The sequence below is a fragment of the Protopterus annectens genome, chromosome 4.part0 (genome assembly GCF_019279795.1).
Source record: "Protopterus annectens isolate FY-2018-M chromosome 4.part0, PAN1.0, whole genome shotgun sequence".
Taxonomy (NCBI): domain Eukaryota; kingdom Metazoa; phylum Chordata; order Ceratodontiformes; family Protopteridae; genus Protopterus; species Protopterus annectens.
Window position 1 is genome coordinate 1979678129 of NC_056733.1, and position 26427 is coordinate 1979704555.

The 26427-nt window shown below is 42.9% G+C and overlaps 1 protein-coding gene across 3 annotated transcripts in view; it reads right to left on the minus strand.

Moving 5' to 3' along the window:
* RNF130 (ring finger protein 130) overlaps positions 1-26427 on the minus strand; it is a 2389441-nt gene that overhangs the window by 1803089 nt on the left and 559925 nt on the right. For all 3 annotated transcript variants that reach the window (XM_044069596.1, XM_044069594.1, XM_044069595.1), the window contains exon 3: positions 4624-4874. In XM_044069596.1, coding sequence (XP_043925531.1) covers positions 4624-4874 — 251 coding nt within the window. The remainder of the gene's footprint in view (positions 1-4623; positions 4875-26427) is intronic.

Sequence of the window (26427 nt, forward strand, 5' to 3'; positions counted from 1 at the left end):
AGCCCCTTGTTATGGCAGCAGGCATCTGCCCACCAAAGGAACTCTGTCCTTAGGCAAGGAATGATAGGAATCATTGTTTCTAGGTCCTGAGAATGTTGACACCAGAAACTTTTTAAGTACCACTGAAATTTCCTCATATGCAGTCTTGCATATGGAATTAGTAGAATGCAAGAGGCCATGAACCCTAGGGCTTGCAGTATTTTTCTTGCAGATAGCTAGGTTTTGGTGGCCAGTAGATTGAAGTAGTTTGTCAAATAAATTTGTTTTTCTGGAGTGAGGAATGCCATCTGGGAAGTTGTGTTCAAGCTTGCTCCCAGGAATACAATCTGTTGGCTGGGTACCAAATGTGATTTATTTTTGTTGATGGTGTAACCCCAGTGAAGTTAGAAGTCTCTTTACAAATGTCAGGTGCTGTAGTAGCAATCATCCAAGTATGGGTAAATTTGAATTTTTCTCTGCCTACAATATGCAATGGCTGGAGCTAGGCATTTTGTGAATACACTGGGCGCAGTAGATAAGCCAATGGGAAGTGCAGAGAACTGATAGTGCATAGAGCCTGCTCTGAAATGTAGATATTTCCTGCAACATTCCCTTATGGGGATGTGCAGATAAGCTTCATTAAGTCTAGGGTGGCTAGCCAGAAGTCTTTGGCTAGCATAGGAAGCAGCTGTTGGAGAGTAAGCATTTTGAACCTTGGAACCACCAGGAAGGTGTTGAGAATAGACAGATCCAGGATAGGGCACCAAGAGTTTTCTTTTCTGGGTACCAGAAACAGTCTGGAGTAAAAACATGTCCCTTTTGCTCTGCTGGGACAGGCTGAACAGCCTTGATACTGAGGAAAAAAAAGTACTTGCTTTTGGGCCTCTGCCCACTGGTTTGGGGAGAGGACTGGCCATCTGCTTGGGGTCGGCAGTGAGTGGAAGTAGAATCTATATCCTTGGGATAGAATGTTCAAGACCCATCTGTCCTGGGTGATGTATTCCCAGTTTTTTGCATGCAGGGCAAGTTTTCCTCCTAATGGTGCAAGTACTTGGGCAAGGCTTGGAAGGGTTAAGGATAAGTCATTGTGAGATTTTACCATAGGATGGTGGGTTACTACTCCCTGTTTTAGCGGTGGGAGCACTCCATTGCTTAGATCTGTGCATACTATGAGACTGTAATCTTGGTGGTCTGCTGCCCCTGGGTTTGGACTGAGAAGGTCTGGGAGGGACTTGAAAGGACCAGTTTTTAGAAGGCCAATGCCTACTGAATATAGGTGGCTGTACCTGTAGGAAATCTGTAACAGTTTGCATAGATTTAGCTTTTTCCTCCATCTTTTTTGTGGACCTCTTCTGCTTTATTGCCAAACAGACGTTCTTGGTTTAATGGTGTATCTAGTAATTTTGCTTTGACATTGTCTGGCAAGATTTGTTCCTTAAGCCAAGCATGCCTTCTAAGAATAGACCGAGTGACAGCAGCCCTGCAAGATACTTCTAAGGCATCAAAACCACACTGCAAAGTGATTTCCAACTTGGTAAGCAGAATGCATTAACTCTTGTAAATCTTTATGTTCTGCACAATCAGGAATCAACATAATTTTCTGTTTAATTAGCTCCATAATATGTTGCTGATACTTTAACATATGAAACTGGCAATTTAAAGCCCTGATGGCAAGAGTAGCAGAGGTGTATACTTACTTACCCCATCTACCTAAAGCCCTAGAGTCCTTGTCTGAAGGCGTAGGGTTTTTGGCTGAGCCTTAATGCCTTTAGGTCCCTGGGAAATGGTCTCTGGATCCGCAGTAGGATTTTTAAAGAGGAATTTGTGGGAGTCAGGTACTCTGTAGTACCTGTCAGGTTTCCTGGGAGCTGGAGGCAAAGTATCAGGGGTAAGGCTGGATTCCAAGAAGACATCACCTACAATTTCCAGAACAGGAGGGATGACTAGAGGCCTGTGCTGAGGCAAATTTAAAAATTCCCTGAGTATCTTTCTGGACTGTGGGTAGTCCTGGCACTTCCAGCAGAAATGCTCTCTAAGGGTATGCAGGGTTTCACCAAAGTAAAAATCTTCTGGTGGGAAAGCAGAGGGAATGGAATCCTCTGCATCAGAATCCTCATAGGTAGATAAGGGTATGTCCCAGTAATCAGAAAGATCAGAGTCAACAGACTCATGATCTGAAGAATCAGAAGGAAATCAGTTCTTGGTCTTTTTGAGGGGGAAGGCTGGCTTCCCCTAATTAAAGTAATAAGATCTTCAGCCATTCTAAGCATTTGTTTCTAAGGCACGTGGGCCTGAGAAAGCACCTTGGTCGCCAGTTTCCTAGGCGTAGTGCGAACTCTGGGCCTGAGAAATTCGGTATTTTTGGTTTCATATGAAAATTGGAAGGCCTGAATACACCCTCAGAAGCCGATGCCTGCACAGTGGCTCCGGACCCATCCAAGGTAGAGACATCCGCAGGTTCCATAGTCGAAGAAGCATCTCATGGCATACTGGACTCCGAATGGGTCACAGTAGAGGCCTGCGAATCTGCAGAAGCGGTTATCAGGGACTGTGAAAGCAACTCACTGAGTACCAGCGAACTTGCAACTAGCTTAACGGACACGTCATCGGCAGTTTTGGACCCATGCGGTCTGTCTCTGTCTTTATCCTTACGTTTTTTCGGAAGATTGGTAGTTGGATGGCTTATCGAAAAATTTCGGAATACGGAGAACGAGAGCAAAATAATTTAGCGACAAAAATAGCCCGACAATGAATAGTTCGGGCGTTGAACAAGGCACAAAACCGACAGCGAGGAATGTCATGGTCTGGGCCTAAACAGGTCATCATCATCATCATCTTCTTTCGGCTGTTCCCGTTAGGGGTCGCCACAGCGGATCATCTGTTTCCATTTCTTCCTGTCCTCTGCATCATGCTCTTTCACACCAGCCACCTGCATGTCCTCTCTCACCACATCCATAAACCTTATCTTAGGCCTTCCTCTTTTCCGCTTACCTGGCAGCTCCATCCTTAGCATCCTTTTCCCAATATACCCAACATCCCTCCTCAGCACATGTCCAAACCAACGCAATCTCGCCTCTCTTGCTTTGTTTCCAAACTGTCCAACCTGAGCTGACCCTCTAATATACTGATTCCTAATCCTGTCCATCCTAGTCACACCCAGTGGAAATCTTAATATCTTTAACTCTGCCACATCCAGCTCTGACTCCTGCCTTTTCGTCAATGCTACCGTCTCCAACCCATATAACATAGCTAGTCTCACTACCCTCTTCTAGACCTTCCCTTTCACTCTTACTGGTACCCGTCTGTCACAAATCACTCCTGACACTATTCTCCACCCATTCCACCCTGCCTGTACTCTCTTCTTCACCTCTCTTCCACACTCACCATTACTCTGAACTGCTGATCCCAAGTACTTAAACTCATCCACCTTTACCAACTCTACTCCCTGCATCCTCACCATTCCTCTACCCTCTCTCTCATTTACACACATAAATTCTGTTTTAGCCCTGCTGACCTTCATTCCTCTCCTCTCTAAAGCATATCTCCACCTCTCCAGGGTCTCCTCAACCTGGTCCCTACTCTCACTACATATCACAATGTCATCTGCAAACATTAGGTCTGGGCCTAAACAGGTGACGCAGTAAAAATGAAAATCTCTGTGAGGTATTTGCTTTCCACAGGCAAGACAATTATTAACTTTTTCTGACATCGGCTAGAGCAAGAAAAAAGGATTCCCAACAGGGTATTTATCTTTTAGAAGACTTCAGGTCTGAAACTCGAAAAATGAAAATTTCAGGAGGCGGCCGACCAGCACTTGCGAACTGCTTCTGCTTCGGACACTGCAAGGCAAGAAAAGCTGATGTAATGGTGTCAGCTGCATGTTTTATACCCCTGACGATCTGATGTCATGGAAAAAGTGACAGAATCAGACAGAGAAATCCCAAGACTCTGGTATTCAGGCCGACTGAGGGCTACCTGCAGGCAGATAACTCAAATGTGATGACTGCAACAGTGAAACACGAAGAACATCAGAGACTCAGTGAATCAAAGATGGATTAAAGTTTATAGAGTCTATGACAACTGTAGGTCTGGTGAAGATGTATCCAACAGCTTTGAACAAGTACTAATATTAGCTCAGTCTCTTTTAAGCAACAGCAATTGGTGACTTCAGGCTGTAAAAGATGTTCAGCTGTAACTACGACCAACACCTGCAAGGCACATTTTGAAAAACTCAACCATTTCTCATCAATACATTTTTGCCTCTAAAGTAGTATCATATGAAAATTTCAAGGCTACATCTTCTCAAAATGAGCTGCAAAACTTCCTAGTTGTGTACATTCACATCTTGTATTAACTGGTACCAGGGCTAGCAGAATTCTACCTTGGTTTACATTTGATACCACTGAACTGAAATGCCTGTATAAGATCAAGTGACATCTGGTTCTACAAACAGCAGTCAGACTTAAAAAAAAAAAAAAACAGAATAAAATAATCTACATAACAGGCAATTAAACTGATGATTTAGCACACAGACTAAATCCACTGTTTAACAATGCTGAAAATTCAATTCAATTTAAAATGTATTAATTAGAAATATACAGACACAAAACACAATTTTTCATAAAAAAAATAAAAAAAATCTACCTGGCTTTTGTCACGTGCATTTGCAAGTCTGATCTTCTGTATGAAGTAAAAGATTAGCCATGCTGAAGAGATGATCATGAGGACAATAAAAGATATTGAGACAAACACCAGAGAACCCCGACTAAAGCTCTTCTGTGAGTTACGGGTACCCACTCCAATGATCATGAAAATGGAAACATTTCTTTGAATGTAACTAAGCAGCTCCTTCCCCATTGATTCTTTAATCATGATAGCTACGATTTCACCTGTTCCTAGAACACATAAATGAAAACTGTTACTTTGAGGTACTATCAGCAGTTGTATAATTGTTAAAGTAAATAACTGTGTGAACACAAGCAAACTAAGCCAAAAGATATTTCTGCAGACTCAAAAGAACTTTAATCTCTTCTCAGTGTAATTAATCACTTTTTTAGTACTGTATGGTTCCATAACTAAATATAAAGTAGCCATGTGGATATCTGAAAGTTATAATGAGACTCTTCAAAACTTAAAAAATAAAAAGCATAAATATAGATGACTTCAATAAAAAACATGTGAAGTGTCACAATGACAAGGGAGAAGTCAAGACTCCAGACAATGGTGATGTTCAATTGCTGGATGACACAAAGCACATATGCAACATAATTGTCCCACAGTGTATTGACAAACTGGATTGTCATTTTTTTGTTAGCAACCCTGTTTTACACTCCCTGTGGCTTCTAGCTTAGCCATAAATAAATGTGCCTGCAGGATGATCAGCCACATATTGCCAGCCAGAGGGATCAGGCACTGCTATTTGCAGCTAGAAACATAGGACAGAACACTGAAATAACACCAAACATTTACTAAGGAGGGTTTCACTTTCACATCATCCATCTCATGCAGGGAGATTTGCCACATACCTCTTTATTATTCTTACTGCCCAGGGCATTTCATTTCAAGTGTAAGAATAATTTCCCTGATAATCAGACTTGGAACTGTGTTATATATAATTTTGAACCAAAAACAGCAATTATACTCAACCAAAGCTGCATTCTGATCTACGTGTGCAGCTTGGACCTCACTCTGTATTGAAAACTTTCAACTAGTTTGATCACTCTTTTCACCGGTATAGCAGGGGATAGGTGGTAAAGTTAACTATAGAATAACATAACCCCGCACAGTCTTACCCACATTTGTACATGACCCACAGGTCTACTGCCACTGTTTAATATGCAAAACACTGCTTTTAATGATCACTGCAATGTATTCTTCATTTTAAATGTTAACGACACACAACTATCATGTTTTGACATGACATAGCAAAACTAATAGTGCAGCACTTTCTTAAAAATTAACAGGTCACTCTTACCATGTTACTTGATCTATGACAGCATGTCACATTATTTGTCTTCACTTCCTTTCATTTTTTTCATCATTCAAAATTTAGCACTTTTTCTGTAGGATGGTATGCTTTGGGATATGTGCGTTACTTCCACAGAATGCCTTGATGCCACTTGCTTGATATATGGGTGCACATCTCCAAAAACAGAAGTTATATACTTACCATAAAGCTTGACCTGTGTTGTCTTATTTTCATCTAGTTCAACATGTTGGGATGTCAGATCCAGTTGTATTTGACCTTGGCACCTTATACCAGAGTATTGGATCCAGCAGCTCTGACTCCTCCCCTACCCACAATTCCCTTCTCCTTCCTGAATTACCTCAGATTAACTCTGCTGACTGACTCTTACTGGTCTTAAATAATGCAGGAAGTAATGTGAAAAAAAAAAATGTTGAGGAGGAGAACCACTACAGAGAAAATTGGAACAATGGGCAAACAGGGCCCATACAAAGTCGGTGTCTGATCCTTAGAAGACGAAAATGACAATATGGAAAGGAGAAGGAGGGAGGGGAGTTGAACCAGAGGAAAATAAGAAAACACAGATCTAGCGTTATGGTAAGTACAAAACTTTTCATCTCTGATGTTGTCTACTTTCATCTCATTCAACATGTGGGACAGATTCCCAAGCTACTCAAAACAGACCTAGGTGGACTCAAGGAAGGACATTCCACAGTACGGCAGGGCTAAGTGATGTGTGACTCGTGGCCTGCACATATAATTTCTAATGACTTATGAAGATATGAGTTGTAGAGAAGTTGCCACAGCAAATATATCACTAATAGGGACACTTTTTACAAATGCTACAGATGTTGCCATTGCTCTGGTAGAATGAGCCTTAGGTTTAGAATGTAGGGACAACCCTTTTGACATATAAATGAAGGAAATGCAATCAGTTGACCATTTTGAAAAAGTAACTTTAGAAACACGATGTCCCAGCTTTGTCTTGGAAAAGGATATAAACAGTCATTCAGATTTCCTGAAATCCTTAGTGTGATGTAAATAAAACCTGAGATGTCTATGGACATCTAAGGTATGTAGAGTATATTCTCCTTTCCTAGCAAAGTTTGGAAAGAATACTGGCAAATCAATTTGTTGGTTCAGGTTAAATTTCAAAGTTACCTCGGGAAGAAAGGAAGGAGAGATTTGTCCTTAGCGAGACCTTGTCTTTATGAAAAATATGGAATGGAGGTTTGCATGAAAGTACCTGCAATTCTGAAACATTTTGCTGAAGTAATGGTTACCAGAAAGATATTTTTTTCAAGAAAGGAGCTTCAGATCTGAAGAAGCTGATGGTTCAAAGGGGTTTTGAGTCAAGGACTGAAACAAAATTGCAATATCCCAAGGACAGACTGGATCACAAACTGGGGGTCTCAACAAAAATGTTCCTCTAAAAAAGGCCTTGGTTACCTTAGGAGAAGCAATAGAGAAATCATTATATCCTATGTGAAAATTCAAAATGGACATCCCAAACCGGATCTCCTTCGTCACCCATCAGGGTTACTTCTACCAGATCTCTAGGCCCTAAAATTAACCACATGGTTTCTCAAATTTTAATGACTGTCAGGGATGCCAGGCTTTCTGCCCCAGTAGTCTATATAAACACTTCCTCAAAAAGAAATTCAACCAAAAAGATTTACAAAAGTAAATGGAAATGTTTTATTGCATGGGCTTCTTCAAAGGGATTAGACTCATTTTCAGCCCCTTTACCAGTGATTTTGAAGTTTCTTTCTGAACATTTTATGGCAGGCTCTAGTTACTCATGGTGGGTAGAGAAGATGAGAGCAAAGAAAGGGGAACCATACCTACAAAGGTCAAAAGGGGGCAATGATGATTACCCCGGTCTTGTATTCTATGGCCTTCTGAATTAATTTGGTGATGAGGGGAATTGGTAAAAAGCGTAGAGAAGACCTGGGGCCCAGTAATGGACTACAGCATCACTCGACTGTCCCTGTGGAGGATAAGGGCAAAGTAACTGCTGTAATTAATGTTGAGGTGGAAAGCAAAAAGATTACAGCAAGGTTGACCCCAGCAACTAAAAGTCTTCATTGCCACTGTTGTTTTAAGAGACCACTAGTGAAGCAATAGTATAGTTCTGCTCAATCTGTCCACTAGAACACTGGCGGTCCCAGGAGTGTGGGTTGCTACTAGAAAGCAGTTTGAAGACATTGCCCACTGCTAAATTCTCATGGCTTTCCGGCAAAAATTGTATGAACATGTTCCACCTTGTTTGTTGATGTACCAGACAACTGAAATAATGTCCGAGTAGACGGTGATCACATCCTTGGTTAGGAGGTCCTGAAGTGCCTGAACATTAGAAGGATCACTCTCAACTCCAAAACACTGATGTGAAGTTTGGTCTCTGTTGATGACCACATCCCTTGAACTGTCTTCCTTTTGTAATGCCCCACCCCACCAAACAAAGGAGGCATCTGTCATGACTGACTTTGGGAGTAGGAGGACAAATGTAACTGCTATGACCAACTGTCTAGAACGTAATCCACCACTGTATATGATCCCTGAACACCTGTGTGAGATGAATCCTTATGTGAAAAGGTAAAAGTTTATGTGACCATTGTACTGCTAATGTATACTAAAGGACTCTGATGTGATATCTGGCCAAAGGGACCAGAGTAACAGAAGAGGCTGAGAGGATGTGCTGTATTGCCAGCTATGCCAGGAAAAGTACGGCAGTGGATATGTAACATATGCGGTACAGCTAACTGGAATTTGTAAAGAATTACATGTCATTTGTATATCAAACTGATTTGTACAGATGCTTGTACTGAAAAGTGTACTTATAAAGCTGCTTGTGTTAAAAATGTATCAACAGTGTGTCCTCCTGGACAGAAAAGAAATATACATCTATTACTGCACCTGTTTAAATGTATATGTTTTAATAGAGGATACTGGAAGACAGGAGGTTAATCTCAATCCACATAACTGGGTAAATAGTTTGAAATTAAATTACCTGGTTTAGGCCATAAAGACTGTATCTTGCAGTTCTTAATGCAGCCAGATACAAAATGTATGTGCTAGGAAGCTTTCTGTATTGTCTTTGGGGTGAACTAATTACTACTCTGGAAGGGTGGATGCTTGAAATTGTTTTATAACTTCCAGAAGCTGCAACAGACCTTAGCAAGCTCTATGTGTCTGTATTATTGACACATATGTGATAAATCCTGGCAGCTTCTACCCAAGGAGGGTATCATGGGAATGAGAAGTTAGATGACCAGATGTAAGTGATGTCATTCTGTAATCCATCACTAAAATAATGTTTTAATACTAGGTGAGACTGAAGTCTCAGAGCACTCTGTTTCTGGAACATGACAAAGAAGGACCCCTCACCTACTTTATCTTGCCTTGCTCTAGTAAGTAACTGGGGAATAATAATTCTTTAGATCAATCAGGAAAATATAGGGAGATTAGTTAAGTACTGTTTTTTTCTATAAATGTGTGAACCTGTGCACCTGTGTTATTTTTAATATTTCCTGTGACTGAAACTGTGGTGTTTACTCTAAATAGATATTTAGTATTTTTATGTTGTTTTATTATTTATTATTAAATATATTTAAACTTTTCATTGTGGCAGGTCCTTTAGAGAATATTTTAAATTCTGAGAGGACTTTTATGCATTTGGTGACACTGTGGTCACTCCTGAAAGCCTTAGTGTACTGGCCAAACACTCGATCCTACACAGTTTGGTTTCATCAAGGGGAGGTCATGCCTGTTAAATTTGGTCGACTTCTTTGAGACAGTCACCACAGCCATGGACAAGGGGAAGATGGTGTGTACCGCCTACCTTGACCCGGCCAAAGGCTTCAATATTATTCCCTGCTCAGGTACAACAGATAAGCTCTCTCAACTAGGCATCAATCCATATGTTACCAGATGGGTAGCAAACTGGCTCACTGATAGAACCCACCTTGTCAAAATAGGGGAAGCTACCTCAAGCAGTAGACCCGTAACAAGCGGTGTACCCCAGGGATCGGTCTTGAGGCCTCTGTTGTTTGGGATATACTTTGCTGAGGTGCAGGCCAAACCAGTGGGCTATAGCTGACCAAGTCTGTAGATGACTGCAAGCTGGCTGCTGTTATCAATTCCCCTAGTGATATGGACATCCTCCAAGAGGGTCTCACCCAAACAAATGACTGGTGCCAGAAACATGGCTTCAAACTAAATGCCAAAAAATGCACCAGCATCCCCTTTGGGGAGAGTAATATCTCCACAAATTATCACATTAATAATAAGGTCATAAGCACGCAATCAGTCATGAGGGAACCGGGCATCCAGCTTGACAGCAAACTGACTTCTGACCACCATATTACCTCCATTGTACAGAAAGCTTTCTACGTGGCCCATCTCATTAAGGGCATGTCATCCAGGGACAAGGTGGTCATAACATCCCTGTATTCTTCCCTTACAAGACCCACTATTTAGTACAATGCCCCTTTCAACATGTACTTCACAAAGCCCATGCAGCAGCTAGAGAGACCACAGAGGTTCCTAACCAGGAGAATCCAGGGCCTCAAACATCTACCCTACACAGATAGGCTAAAGGCGCTATCCCTCTACTCAGTCTCCTACAGACTCCTCAAAGGTAACCTCTGTCTGGCATGCAAAGCAATCTCAGACCCCGCCTTGATGGGACTGCTGCATATCCGCAACTCAAGTTCCACTCGACTAACCTGCATGTACGACCTCAACCTGGTCTATGACATTAACAGGACTTGTTGGTGGGACAGATTTGTGTCCCAGAGACTCCCTTTTTGTGGAACAGACTCCCTCTCCTTGTCAAGCAGAGTACCTCATTAACCCTTTCTAAATGCAACCTGGACAACTGGATGAGGAACAGAAAATACACCCCTGGGTTTCCACCTGTGTCCCTGCTGGACAGTGGCATCAGGTGCTGACTTGTTGGAAAATGGGCTAGATTCTTGGCTAGGCTTGTAAGGTCCTCAGGGCAAATAGCCTAGTAACTTCCTATGATCCTATGATTAATATTAATTTCACTCAGTATAATTGGATAACCTTCTAAGAACCTTAGAGTAGCTGGATTTGGGGTGTCTGGTGGCATTGTAACTACCTTATAGTCTGGGAAGAAGGAGGCATAGCTAGTAAATCTGTGCCAGCCTTTCCTAGGTGTGTGTGAGTGTGTGTGTGTGTGTGTGTGTGTGTGTGTGTGTGTGTGTGTGTGTGTGTGTGTGTGTGTGTGTGTGTGTGTGCGTGTGTGTGTCTGAAAATCTAATCTCAAAGTGTATGTGTGTGTCAGCTACTTGAAGTAGGAACACAAAGCACTGGTTTCACAGACAGGGTACTGGAGGACTCGGCTGAGGACTCAACCCTACAGCTGTGCCAGTGGGGAGTCTTACTGGGGATCTGGACAGAGGGGGAAACTTAGACCCTGGAATGAGTGTATCCCGTGTGTTCTTAAGGGAAATTGTGCTTGATGCAGAAAGCTGCATCTGGAAATACTGGGGTGTATCCATTTTTGTTACAAGTGAACGTCCCTCTCCAGTGCCAGTGGTGAGGATTTAGGCTCCTTGATTACTGGCCCAGAGTGGGGATGTCACAGAGGCCATCAGTCCTAAGACTTGTAGAGTGAGTCTTGGTTGAGGGTGTTGCAACACTTGAAAAGCCATGGACCTTACAGATTTGTCTCTTGCCAGTTGCCAGTATGTTTTGCTATCGGATATACAATGTCTATTTGGCAGCCTACAAATTCTATTCTCTGAGGGAGGAATGGTTTGCTTTTGTTGTAGTTTATTGATATTCCCAAGTGAATCACCAGGGAAAGAAGGGCAGGCTGGTGCTGTAATAGTAGAACCTTGGAGGTAGCAATTAGAAGCCATCTAAATACAGGGAGACCTGGATCCCTTATAGCCAGAGATAAGCTGTTACAACTGCCATTATCCTGGTGGACACCCAGGGCATGGAGGTGGTGATACCTTATGGCAGTGCTCTGAACTGACAGTGACTGGCTCCCAGCTGGAAATGGAGGGATCTCCTGGGTTGCCTCTGGATGTTTATATGATAGTACGCATCCTGGAGATCAATACAATCATCCTTCCTCAAAAGAGGTAGGATGGACTATACCTTGATCATCCAGAATTTTGTCTGTTTGACATATTTATTTAGATTGCCGAGATTCAGTATCGCTCTGAGGTTCCCTGTCTTTTCTAGAACTAAAACGAACCTGGAATAGACTCCAGATACTAGTTGGTTTGGAGGAACCAGATGGATGACTCTTTTCTACAGCAACTTTGAAACCTCTGTTGCTGCAGATTCCAAATGACTGGGTGGAGTATCAGGAATATTTAGTATTGCTCTTGAATAATCTAAAAAAAAGCTATTGTATAACCTCTGGTGTTAATCCTTACCATCCATAAATTGGAAGTTATTGTTTGCCAGGCTAGAGGCTGCAAAGAAAACAACTGCCGACTACCTCCAGACAGCAACAGTTGGGCAAACATTCAGGGATGCTAATAAGGTTTCTCTGTCAACAGCCCACGAAAACCTTGATTTTTGCAGACCCCCTCTGCCATGCGGGTGACATCCAGCCAGGCTGCCTCCTCCTCTGCCTCAGGAAGGCCTGCCCCAAGGAATGCCCTGGTAAAAACACTGGGTCTTCTTGAACCACTTTTTCATATCATATCTCTGATTCCTAGAAAAGGATCTTTGAGGAGTAGAAAAATAGGTCCCTACAGCAGGCAAGGTCTTACTGTCCTATTCACTCCTGGTAAAAGTCAATTTCACTTTTGGTCCAAACAAGGTGTAACCATCATAGAGGGCATTTATGAAGGACAGCTTAACATTTTCCGTGAAATAGCGTAGTCGCATACAGGTATGATGTCACATGGTAATACCTATTCTGGCTGCCCTTGATGTGCCATCAACTACGTTAAATAACAGTCTCATGACTACATTAGAGGAAGACTGTAGGACAGACGCCTGGGCATTCACAGTTTTCTGGACATCCGTAAGTAAGCTGCCTGAAAGACTTTTGGAAAGTTCCTTGATTGAGTCTCTTTGAAAACGTGTTAGGTGTGCCAGATAGTTCAGCACTAGAAGTACAAATGTCTCTGAAGCATGTGCCCATTTTTCCAGTCTTCCAGTGCCCTCAACTTCCTGTTTGGAGGGAAGGGGGTGGACAGAGAAACTTTCTTCCAACAGTTCTTTTTTTTTGTGGCTGCTGATACCACCACAGCATCTACTGGGGGACCCTTGAGCCAATGTTTTCATCTTTAGGGGCAAGTAAACTCTTATCCGCCTTTTTGGGGACAGGCTGTGCCACAACAGATGCCTTCCAAGCCTTCTGAGTGATGAGATCTAGTAGGGCATCAGGAGGTGGGCCACCCAGGATGTCAAAGGGCCAGACCCAAAAGCTTTGAGAAACACTAACTCATCAAAAGATGGAGCTTCTGTGGACCGTGCTCCTGTTTCATCATTTCTAGAATGTCTCCAAATGAGACATCTTTGGAGTGGATCTTGGGGAATCTTCTCCATCATCTAAGTTGGTGTGTTCAGTGACAAATTCAGAAGAGGAGTCCACATGTTTCTGCTTGTGAGTCCTTTTCCAGGGAATGTGTCTCGGGCTCGGGACCTCTGTAAAAAAAACTTCAGTCAGCCATGGAATTCAAATGTTAATCAGTCTCAAAACAAATTGGGTCCACCTGCCCCTGTTGACACGAATGACAGGAAAAAGGTACAGGCTTCAGTGGAAGTTGGGATGGATCTGAACTCTGTGGGTGCACTAGTCTTCTTGGTTCAGTCAAAGCCCTCTCCACAGCCTCGAAAGCTGACACAGCTAATGGAGTTGAGGAAGAACCATAACAGTAGAATCAGTAGCCTTCTCGACTCCAAAGGTGGATGGCTCCAAGGAGGACCATGGAACTAAGCTGTCCAGAGCCAATGCAACTAGTGTTAGAGATGGCTCCAAAAACTTTGGAGTCGACTCCACTATCACGGCCTTGACTCTGATGATCTGGCTCCAGAACTCTACTCGACCTGAACAGAAGGGTATTGACAAAGTGAGGGAAGAAGTCAAAGCCAGAGTCTCCAGGACTATAGGATTTGATACTAGCATGGGGGGGGGGGGCATCAAACCCATATGTATAAGCTCCAGAAAGGGAGGCAGCATCAGAATGAGTATTGCCGGTGTCGATGGGTCCAATCACAGTCCTCTTTTCAGGGATGGAGCTAGGAGAACTTCAAGCTGAATCTATGTCCTCAGAAACTTCCTCATCTTACAGCTGACATCCATTTCAGTTAGGCTTCCAGTGTATCAATCAGACTTTGAAAAAGAAACTATTGACAGAGGTATTGATGGTATCTTCTGAAGAACTGGCGAGTGAAGTCTGGGGTGATCGGTCTCTTCAGACAGGGAGTTCAGATCCTGGTTGCAGTAAGATCCAAGTGCCTTAAAAATAGGTGCCAGGCCCAAAACAGCACTGAGATATTTTCTTAGCTTTGTCTATCCTTTCACCTTGTCTTTTTTCAGACTGTTTCTCCTTATGCTTTTCTTTCGACTTGTCTCTATCTCTGTCTTCTACTCTCTCTCTTTTTCTTCACACTGCTCTCTCTCTCTCTCTCTCTCTCTCTCTCGCTTTTTCTCTCCTCTAGTCTGTGGAAAGAGAGGCAGGGGGTGCCTTCAGATACAATGACATTCTGGACTCTGTCTGAGGGGGAAGAATTCCTTTAAGTATACCTTTTTCTTTTCTTTCCTAGAGAACCCTTGTGCCAAAGGTAGCACAAATACTGAAGGAATCCTGCAAGTGGGAAGGTCCTAGGCAGTACACACAAAGAGCATGTAGATCTTGCGGGGGAATATCATACCCAACACTTTTTAAATCTGGTAGACTTCTCAGACATCAGAAAGGAAAGGTCTTGAAAACTTACATTATCAAAAACTTATCTAAAGTCAAGAGATTAATTATATCTGTTATTATTTCAGGATAATACATATCTTGATATCGTAACAGAATGCTATGCATCTATAACTATCAACCTATGAGAACACTAACAAAGGCACTAGAAGGTTCTATAAAATTACACACCAAAACGACTATCAACTAACCTAAATTCCTACTACTAAACACTAAAAAATAAATAAAATAATCTACTTTAGTAAAATGAGGAAGAAAAAAGCAATAATCTTTCAGTTATTGTGAAAAGATGGAGTTCTTGGTAAAAACTTCTGGCTTGACAGGTGCCAAAAGAGATACTGGGTAATTCAGGCAGAAGAGGGAATTGTGAGTAGGGGAGGAGTCAGAACTCTCAGCTCCAGTACTCGGGTACTCGGTGCAGAATTCAGACATCCCCACATGTTGAATCAGATAAAAATAGACATCATCAGATCTCTAGATAGAACACAGATCACAGACTGTGTGCTATGTCACGGCTAGCCATTCGAGTCTATATCACATAGTCGAAGTTCCATAACTCCGAATAACTAATGGTCTAACCATTATGTTCGAAGTTACAGAACTCCGACTACGTAAAAAAAAATAAAAAAACAACGGACAGCAAAATAAATTGTTGTAAACAGGGGGGGCAAGCCCCCTGCACCCCCCCCCACACTCCCCTCTACTTAAATATACCAACTCCGAGATATCTCCACATTGAAGTGAATGGAAACCTCCGCTTATGGAGACTTCCAGTCAAACGCTCAAACTTTTACAAATTCAAAAGTATCGTCTCGACCATATGTGGTTCAAACTTGTAAAATTTCGACTACATGATAGGAACCCTAGCCATTCAATGGTGTAAAAATTTGCTCCAACTGATTTGGTAACCCTAATTAATGCTGTCAAAAACAAGAAAGGAAATTTCCTGGTGATAAGCAGGTTCAGGACTGGGCCTATTCCAACCTACAGCAAGGACCTATGCTAACAATGGGAGGGCTCTATTGGCCAGTGTACACCCACTATAAAGCCCAGTAGCCCTTGGGCAATAAGTTACGGGCCAGCTGGCATCCAGTTGTAAAGCTTGGATTACCTGTGATAGCTCAGGTGTGCAAAAGCTGGATGTAAAATGAATACACTTGTGAAACATGAACTAAAGATTGCTGCATTCAACACAAGTTCGCTGAGAGGATGTAGCTTGGAAGTGGATGACTTGATGTTAAGGAGGAGGGTGAACATCTTGTGTATCCAGGGAGTACAGCAAAGTCATTTGGCTTGAGATCCAGAGACTGCTGTTAAAGGGAGGATGGACTGGAAATGTTGTGGGAAATGTGATGAGGGACAGTATTCTGAAGATAATGAGAAATATCATCAGAAGTAATGATCCGCTCATGAAAATCAGACTCCAGTACAAAGGTAAGGTAGTACTCATAATCTCAGCCTATGCCCCACGTCAGGCTTGTGATAATGCAGAAAAGAGTGCAGGACCTGCTAGACAAAGCAGAACATCATGAGTTGGTGTTGATAATGGGGTCCTTTATGCTCATATGGACACTGACAAAACAGGTTATCAGGACTGCTGGGTCTACACAGGTGGGGTAACAGCAATAAAGGAGAGGCCATTTTAGACTTCTGATTGGCGACTGGCATGATGGTGGTCAACAGATACAGTCAATCACACAATCACATAAGTGAGTAATCAACAAGCAACATAAATAGACTTCCTCCTAATAAAAGAAAGGCTTTATGGTAGCATCAGAAATTGCAAAACCATTCCCCATTGAAAGATCTGATCCACGGCATAAACCACTGGTGGCCACAATCAGCTGCAGACAGTGGTCAGAGAAAGTTGTAAGGTCAACAGAGACTAGGCTGAAGACCCAGAAGTTGAATAAAGGTAAAGTCCAAGAGTTCAAAGAAATACGTTAATTAGGAAGATATATGAGTGATCGGAGACAAAAAGTGGGAGGCATCCCCTCTGACAAGTTATGTTTGAAAACAGTAACTAGGCAGGGGTTTCCTTTTACCTTTTGTTATTTGCTTTATATTTAGCGCCAATGGCAAATAAAACTTACCATAACAGTAGATGTTTAAATGATTGCTACTGCAGTAGCCTTAGCTATATGGGTAGATTACATTATATAACTACATTTTTGAAGTTGAAGCAGAAGAGTCCTGGAGCCCTGAATGATCCAACCAAAGCCGGAACTGGACCTAGAGAAATAATCAAGCTTGTAGTGCTTTGGAAAAGTGCGTACAGAGGACCAAGTAACAACTTCTAGAAAACTTCTAGAATCCAGTCTTTCCAAAAAAACATAGATGAAGCCAAAGCCCTGGTAGAGTGGATCTTGGCCCTGTCTGGAATAGTTTTGTTATGGTGAGTACAACAAAAGGCAATAGCCTTAGACAACCATTTGGAGATTAGTCTTTTTGACACAGGCTGTCCCTTATTCTTACCTTCATACGAAAAGAACAATTGATTTGAAAATTTGAAAGATTTAGTTTTATCAATGTAGCACCTGAGTTGTCTGTGTGGACATTCAGGATATGGTGTATCCTTTCTCACTCATTTTTAGATTTTAGAAAATGGGGAGATGGATAGTTTGCTTAAAAAACTCAGACACCACTTCAGACATAAAAGAAGGATTAGTTCTCAAATAAACTCAGTCCCTACAAAAAATGAGATAGGGTTGACTTGTCATAAGAGGTTGCAATTCAGATACACTTCTTGAAGAGGTCACAGCAATCAGGAAAACTGTTTTCCATGTTAAGAACCTCAAGTCAGCCAAATTGGTTGTTTCAAATGGTACAAGTGTTCGCATCTCTAGGACTAAATTAAGATCCAAAGGAGGGGCCACCAGTTTTTCTTGGAAGCCTGTAATGCAAAACCCTTTTCAAGACAATTTTGACATACAACTGCATTGAAAGTGGAGGATCCATGATGAGACATCCTAAAAATGGCCAAAAAGTAACCATGATAAAGGAATAAGAAAGGTATAGGATCGTAACTCACATACATATTGTAGAAACAGAGAACAACTAGCCCCGAATGAGTGCCTTTTACAATATTGGCACCACCTAGAAAACTTTTTTTCATTTGCTAATATATGATTTTCTAACAGCAGGTTTTCTTGTTTCCATTAGTACCTGCTGAATGGCCTCAGTAAACAGGTACATAAAAGGAATTAAGACCCTATCATCCAGGCAGTCAACTGAAGATGATAGATGTTCTTGTGGGAGTAGATCCAGTCGGTGAGGAAGCTTGTGTTAATTGCCTCTGGCCATTTCCACAAAAGGGAGAAAGTACAGTTGTGTACACTTACCATAAATGTAGATATTCAAGTGCATTCACTGTTGCAGTCCTAACAATTGGGTTATCCAGCTCCCGGTAGCCCTCAGTCAGCCCGAATACCAGAGTCCTCGGTATATGACGTCGGCTGTAAACCTGACGTCAGAAAGTCGGGTATAAAGGGAGGCAGCCAATGCCATTTCCTCAGTTTGTCTTGCATTAACTGTCAGGAGCCCCCAAAAGAAGGCTAGACCAGGAAGGAAACATCCTGGAAACATACCATCCAAAAAATTAAAGACCTAGTCTGTGCCTCAGGAAAAAAGGAGGAATGGAGGGTGGGAAACCAGGACTGCAACAGTGAATACACTCTAACATCTACATTTATGGTAAGTGTACACAACTGTACTACGTTCTTCGTGTTTCACTGTTGCAGTCCTAACAATTGGGTTGATTCCCAAAGCCCAGGAAAAAAACAAAGGGAGGAGGAATAACCACAGATTAAGGGCTGGTAAGGAGGCCTTGCAAAACTGCAGTAGCAAAACCAGCCCTGGATTTAGAAAACAAAGGTAGATTGTAATGCTTTGTGAAAGTATTGACAGAAGACCAAGTAGCTGCTTCTATAATGTCCTTAGTAGGCACACCTCTCAAAAAAGCTGTAGAGGTAGAGGCTGCTCTAGTAGAATGGGTCCTAATACTCTGGGGAGGTAGGTAACAAAAGTGAATACAATGAGCAATCCATTTGGAAATGGTCTTCTTAGAAATAGCTTTAACCTGAGCCCCAGGAGCAAAACTATCCAACAACTGATCAGACTTCCGAAAGGGTTTAGTCCTGTCTAAGTAAAATCTCAGCTGTCTATTAACATCAAGAGATTGCAGAATCCTTTCCCTTTTACTCTGGGGATTACTGAAGAAGGTAGGCAAGTGAATAGACTGGTTAAGAGTCAAACTAGAAACCACCTTAGACATAAAAGAGGGATTAGTTCTCAGAGAAACCCGATTTGCATGAAAAATAATGAAAAGCTCCACTGCCATTACGGCTTGCAGCTCAGAAACCCTTCTGGCTGAAGTAATAGCCACGAGAAAAGCAGTCTTCCAGGAGAGAAACTTTAAATCGGCAGAGGCAGCTGGTTCAAAAGGAGGCAGAGTAAGCTTGTCCAGGACAAAATTAAGATCCCAAGCAGGAGTAGGAGCTCTTCTGGGAAGTCTAAGATTGCTAGCTCCCCTGAGGAACTGCTTCATCAAGGGATGAGAAAAAATGGGTTGTTTAAAAGAACAATGAACAGAAATTGCTGAAGCATGAATCTTGATTGAAGAAAAAGAAAGTCCGCCATTAAGCAAGCCTGCTAGACAATCAAGAATGAGGGAAAGAGAAGGATGAGAAGAGTCTTCCCCTTTAGCCTGCATCCAAGAGCAAAATCTTTTCCATTTATCTGCATAAGATTTCCTGGTGCTAGGCCTCCTGGCCTCATGAAGAACCTCAACCACCTGTTGGGAAAACCTTAAAGTATCAGCCAGGCTGTTAAATGCAGAGTTTGTAGATGATGATGAAGAAACTTTCCCCCCTCCTGAACCAAAAGATCTGGTAACAGGGGAAGATGCCAAGGCTGAGCCTGGGAAAGGCTGTGAAGAAGTGAATACCAATGCTGCCTGGGCCAGTCTGGTGCTATGAGAATAGCCTTTGGTTTTTCATCCCTTATCTTTAGCAGTACTCTGGGAAGAAGAGGTAGAGGAGGGAAGGCATAAATCGAGAGATGTGTCCATTGGAAGGCAAAGCGTCCACTCTCCAAGCTTTGTCGTGATACTCCCTGGTGCAGAAGGTTGGAAGGAGATGATTGGCTGAAGAGGAGGAAAAGATCCACTTGTGGAGTGCCCCAATGCTGAATGATGCGATGGAAGATGATCTTGTTCAGTTGCCACTCGTGAGGATCCAGAACATGTCTGCTCAATTGGTCTGCCAGGGAGTTTAGCCTCCCTGGAAGAAACTGGGTTATTAGATGTATGCCCATGGAAGCTGCTATGGACCACAGACTCATGCTTTGTCTGCACAGGGGGTAAGAGTGAGTTCCCCCCTGCTTGTTGATGTACCACATGACTATGGTATTGTCTGTCCTGATCAAAAGAGTCTCAGGGTAGAGTAGGTCCTTGAAAGCCAGCAAGGCCTGCTGCACTGCCATCAATTCTTTTAAGTTTATGTGCAGATAAATCTGTTGAGTGTTCCAAGTCCCCTGTATGCACCTGCCTTCCAGATGAGCTCCCCATGCATAGTCTGAGGCGTCTGTGGTGAGAGTCTGGCTGGCAGGTGGTGGGCGGAAAGGCAGGTCCTTGTTCTGAGAACAGGCTGTCGTCCACCAGAGAAACTTCATTTGTAGACATGGAACCAGAGGAAGAATCAAGTCTAAGTCCTGTGTGTGCTGACACCAAATTTCTTGCGGTACCATTGAAGTTTTCTCATATGCAGCCTTGCATATGGGATCATCAGAATACATGAAGCCATGAACCCCAGAGTTTGCAGGAATTGCCTAGCAGAGAGCTGGGTCATGCTTGCCAAGTTCTTGAAGTAAGTCAAAAGATCTTTTTGTTTCTCTTGAGGGAGGAATACCATCTGGGTGGTTATATTCAGACACTCCCAGGAAAACAATCTCCCTTGTAGGAACCAATTTTGACTTCTTTTCGTTGAGAGTGTAACCCAAAGAGGTGAGAATGTTTTTCACGAAGTCCAAATCCATTTTTAGTTGTTCTGGGGAGTTTGCTTGAATGAGACAGCCGTCCAGGTAAGGATAAATTTGAATGTTTCTCTGCCTGCAAAAAGCAATGACTGGTGCCAGGCAATTCGTGAAAACTCTGGGAGCAATAGATAAGCCAAAGGGCAGTGCAGAGAATTGGAAGTGTTGCTCTCCAGCCCTGAAATGAAGAAACTTCTGCAACTTTCCCTTATTGGGATGTGCAGATAAGCTTCTTTGAGATCCAAAGTTACCAGCCATGAATCCTTGCCCAGCATTGGCAGTAACTGTTGAACAGTGAGCATCTTGAATTTGGGAATCACCAGAAAAGTGTTTAGCATAGACAAATCCAGAATAGGGCACCAGGTGCTCCCTTTTTTGGGCACCAGAAAAAACTATGAATAAAAACCAAGGCCTGCCTGAATTGCAGGAACTGGCTCTATAGCCCCCAGAGTCAGTAGAGAACAGTAGAGAAGACATTTGGGTTTCTACCTCTGCCCTGTGAGTTTTGGGTATGTTTGGGTACCCTTGTAGAACAGGGAAGGTGTGAAAATAAAACTTGTACCTTGGTTTACTATGTTGAGCACCCATTTGTCATCTGTGATGGTAGACCATACCTCTGTGAACCTGGCTAACCTTCCCCCCAAAGGAAACCCTGGGCCTGTAGAGGTAGGCACAAAAAGGCCGGAGTCATTGAGAATGCTTGCTTTGGGAAGCTGGCTTAGAACTCCCTGATTTAGAAGAAGAAGAATGCCATTGTTTAGCCTTATGAGGGGCAGAAGCCTGCGCTCTGGAAGATCTGAAACCCCTAGGCCTAGTGCGACCCTGCTTGCCAGGATCAAGGAAAGACCAATTCTTGGAAGGATAATGCCTACTAAACTGAGGCGGTTGAACTTGAAGGAAATCCTTAACAGCTTGCATAGATTTTGCCTTATCTTCCAACTTTTTCAGTACCTCTTCAGCCTTGGTACCAAAAAGATTGTCTCTGTGCAAAGGCACATCCAGCAATTTTGATTTGATAGGTTCAGAAATAGGCTACTCCCTAAGCCAAGCATGCCTTCTAATGACAGAACCAGTGGCTGTTGCTCTGCAGGAAGCCTCCAAAGTGTCAAAACCACAATGTAGTGAATGCTTAGTAACTAGATTGGCAGAATTTAGTAAATCTTGTAAGTCTTTGTTCTCCAACAGGGAAGGAACATCCCCAATTTTAGCCTTAATAGTCTCCAAAGTATGCTGCTGATACTTAAGCATATGAAAAAGACAATTTACAGATCTAATGGCAAAAGTTGCGGAGGTGTAGACTTTCTTACCCCACCTGTCCAAGGCCCTAGATTCCTTATCAAAAGGTACAGGATTTTAGCAATAGTAGCCTTAACACCTTTGGGGCCTTGAGAAATAATCTCTGGATCAGCAGTTGTATTTTTGAAAAGAAATTGATGAGAATCAGGAACCCTATAATACCTGTCAGACTTTCTGGGGGCCGGAGGAACAGAATTAGGAGTTAAAGAATTTTCCATGAAAACATCATCTACAACTTCCAAAACTGGAGGCATAACCAGAGGCTTATGCTATAGCAAATCCAAACATTCCCTGATTCTTTTCTTAGACTGAGGAAAATCCTGACTTTCCCATTTAAAGTACTCCCTAAGAGTATTCAAAGTATCCCCAAACGAAAAATCTTCTGGAGGGGAGGCAGAAGGAATAGAGTCTTCAGCATCAGAATCCTCATAGCCAGAAAAAACTTGAGAGTTTCCTTTTTCATCAGCAGAGATATTGGAAACCTCAGAGTCTGAGACAGACAAAACATCAGGAGACAATACCCTAGCCCTCTTGGAAGGGGGAGGTTGAGAGCCCCTAATAAGGGAAAGAAGATCACTAGCCATCTTTACCAACTGGGACTGAAGCAAAGGAGGGGAGGCCAACACCTGCTTGAGAGTAGATTTGCAGCTGGAGAAAATACCCTAGCCCTCTTGGATGGGGGAGGTTGAGAGCCCCTAATAAGGGAAAGAAGATCACTAGCCATCTTTACCAACTGGGACTGAAGCAAAGGAGGGGAGGCCGACACCTGCTTGAGAGTAGATTTGCAGCTGGAAGGTTTGCAAGTAAACCGGAGGAACCCGGGAGGCCTAGCAACTGCAATAGTCTAAATTAAGGTAGTCGGTCTGGCTCTGGTCTCATGTCAAAGAAAAGAGGTGTCAGAATCCGGCGGCTCTGCACCCATCTGAGGCGATGACAGGCGGAGGGTCTGAAGACGAAGTAAAAGCCTGCGGCATGGAGGACTTAGTAAAGGTCTCAGCAGAGGCCTGCGACTGAAAATCTGCGGACTGCAGGGGCTGTAAAAGCGCCTCACTGACTATCGCTGGGCTGATGACCAATTTCACTGGTGCATCGTCAGCAGATTTAACCCTAGGCCTGTCTCGGTCTTTGTCTTTGCATTTCCTAGGTACATCTGAAGTTGGGAGACCAGAAGACGCCATACTGACGAACTTAGGCCAGACTCCGAAATGCTTATAAAAAAATGTAGGTCTATGGCATATGGTACACGGGTTGAAAGAAGCACAGAGATCACAATTAGGGATGTCGTGCTCAAGGCCCAAACAAGTTATACAATAGGAATGAAAATCACTGTGCGGAATCTGTTTACCACAGGCAAGACAGTTATTAACTTTATCTGATATTTGTTAAAGCAAGAAAAGCGGGTCCCCAATGGGGTACTTATCTGAGGGTGTCTTCAAATTAGTAGTCGGAATTCAAAAAGAAGATAAACGGCCGACTGGCACTAGTGCGAATTGCATCTGCTTCGAGCTCTGCTGCAAGAAAGACTGAGGAAATGGCATTGGCTGCCTCCCTTTATACCTGATGTTCTGACATCAGGTTTACAGCCGACGTCATATATCAAGGACTCTGGTATTCGGGCCGACTGAGGGCTACCGGGAGCTGGATAACCCAATTGCTAGGACTGCAACAGTGAAACACGAAGACCATACACTGTTGCCTGGGCCAGAAGGAAGTCACCACAATGATCTTGAGGGACTCTGTCTGAATCTTCAGAAGTACCCTGGATATTAGTGGAACAACTGAAAAAGCATACTGGAACATTCTTTGTCCTAAGAAAAGAAAAGAAAAAGCATATGTCTTCCAGGCCTTCTTGCATGGAGTCCTGGAACAGAATCTTGTCAGCTGACTGTTCAGACAGTATGCAAAGAGGTCTACTTGAGGAACTCACCAGACACCCTCATCTAGTTTCTTCCATTCATGAGGTTTGCCTTGGTCCTGTTCAGCATGACTGTCACACAGTTTTGCTTTGACAGAATGTAGAATGCCTGCAGTCTGAGATTGTGCTGCAAAAAAGCTATATCCCAAGCTAATATGGTTAATCTGCAAAGGGGTACGACCTGGTTCCCCCTTATTTGTTGATGTACAACATCACTGTCATATCAGGGACCAAAGATGGTTCAGTGAGTTGAGTGTGTTCATCAGGGCAAGCATCTCCTTGGTATTTATGTGCTTGCATCTATCTGTCCCTCATGTGTCATACCCCCTGCACTTTCATCACTCTTGATTCTGCTCCCCAAGCAAAGTCCACTGACTGCTTCGGGGCAGGGAGGGAGAATGGTAGACCTGGATTTAAGGATATCTGTTGCTCCCTCAAAAGACTTCTCTTCTGACAAACTCCAGCACTGAGATTTGAAAATGTAAAGGGTGTTGAAGCTGGGACCAAAGAGATTCAGATATCATGTAGAGATTCATACTTTCTGGAAGAAAAAAGGAGCCAGGGTGGGAGGGGTTCACAAGGTCTCTTTAACAGTCAATGAAACTTGTTGGACTGTCCTTGGTTTTAGAAGGTTCAACTCTTCTTTTTGGAACCCCCTTGCCATTTCCTCTTAAATGTCTGTTTATCTGTACTTTGTTGAGACTGCATATTCTGCTTTTTGTCAAAACTGGATGAGGAAACAGAAAATCCCTTTGAAAAACTGAAAAAGGAGGGCTGAAAAATCTTAGAGAATGCCAGGGTCAGCTTGCCCCTTTTCATCACACTTTTTGATCACCTCTGCAGCAGAGGTGTCAAACACTAAATCCATAACCAAGGAAGAATTTACAATTTCATTTTTTACACCATCTGCGAGGTTCTGAAAATGCAGCCATGCAAACGTCCTCAAAACACTACAGAGGCCATAGCACTGGAAGAAGTATCAACAGAGTCATACACACACTCAGTAAACAATGAGTAGTGACCTGTGCAACAGAAAAAAATAAGTTATTTAAAGCATATTTTTCCTCACAAGAAGAAAACAAACCATGTATTCACCCTAACGATGCATCTGTGTTGTTTGCATGCACTGCTTGTCTGCAGAATGTCTAACCTTTTCTGTGGTAAGCTGTAATCTGAGTCACCATATCCAGATGAGCACCAAATTAATTCCAGGACTTGAGCAGGGGATAGCTGAGATTCCCAGTCAAAGACACAGATGAAGCAAGTAATTCCTAGCCTGGATATGTAGAGGCTTGGTGGAAACAGAGAGGAGCCAGTCACTGAGATAAGGAAACACACGAATTCCTATCAGTCTCAAGTGAACTATGATTGTTGCCATGCATTTTGGTGAACACCCTGAGGGATATGATGAGACCAATGGGCAAGGGCCTGAGCTGGTATTGGCCGACTCCCAGTCAGAAGTGTATGTATCTCCTGAATACCTGTCCACTTTGATGTGATAGTACGCATCCTGGAGATCTGTAGAGCACATCCAATCATCCTTGTGCAAGAGAGGCAGAATGGACTGAACCGTGACCATCTGGAATTTCGAGTGTTTGACAAACTGATTCAGATTGCTGAGATCCAAAGTTGCTCTTTGGTCCTCAGTTTTCTTTGGCACTAAAAAGACTCTCAAGTAAGTTCTGAATCCTTGCTAGTCTGGGGGAACCATTTGGATGACTCTTTTTGCCAGCAACTTTTGTATTTCTGTGGCTGCCACTTTTCTCTGACCGGGTAGAATGTCAGAAATCTTTTTGACAGGTTGAAGGGAAAATGCTAAGTAATAACCTCTGGCTATTACAATGAGAACCCAGGTACCGTTTACAATGGCTGTCCAGGATTCTGGGTGCAGAGATAAGTGACCACCAACTGCCTCCAGAGTGCAGCAGTCGAGCAATCTTTCAGGGGCGCTGAAAGGGCTTGTCAGTGAAAGTGATGTTGTGAGCCTCCTTTGTCACAAGGGCAACATCTGCTATTAGACTTCCCCCTCTGCCACTGGGAGATCTGTCTCCATAGGACTCTTGGGAAGATCCTTGCATCTTGCAGAACCACATCTTTTTACCCCTCTAGTTCCTTGAAAATATCCTCTGAGTGACAAAAAAACACATCCCTACAGCAGATAGTGTCTTCCCATCCTGTTCACTACTGGAGAGATTTCTTTTATTTTAGGGCCAAACAAGGCAGATTCGTCAAAGGGAGCATTGATGAATGAATGCTTGAAGGGTTCAACAAAGTCACAAAGAGGCATCAAGGCATGCCTTCATACAGTGATTCCTGAA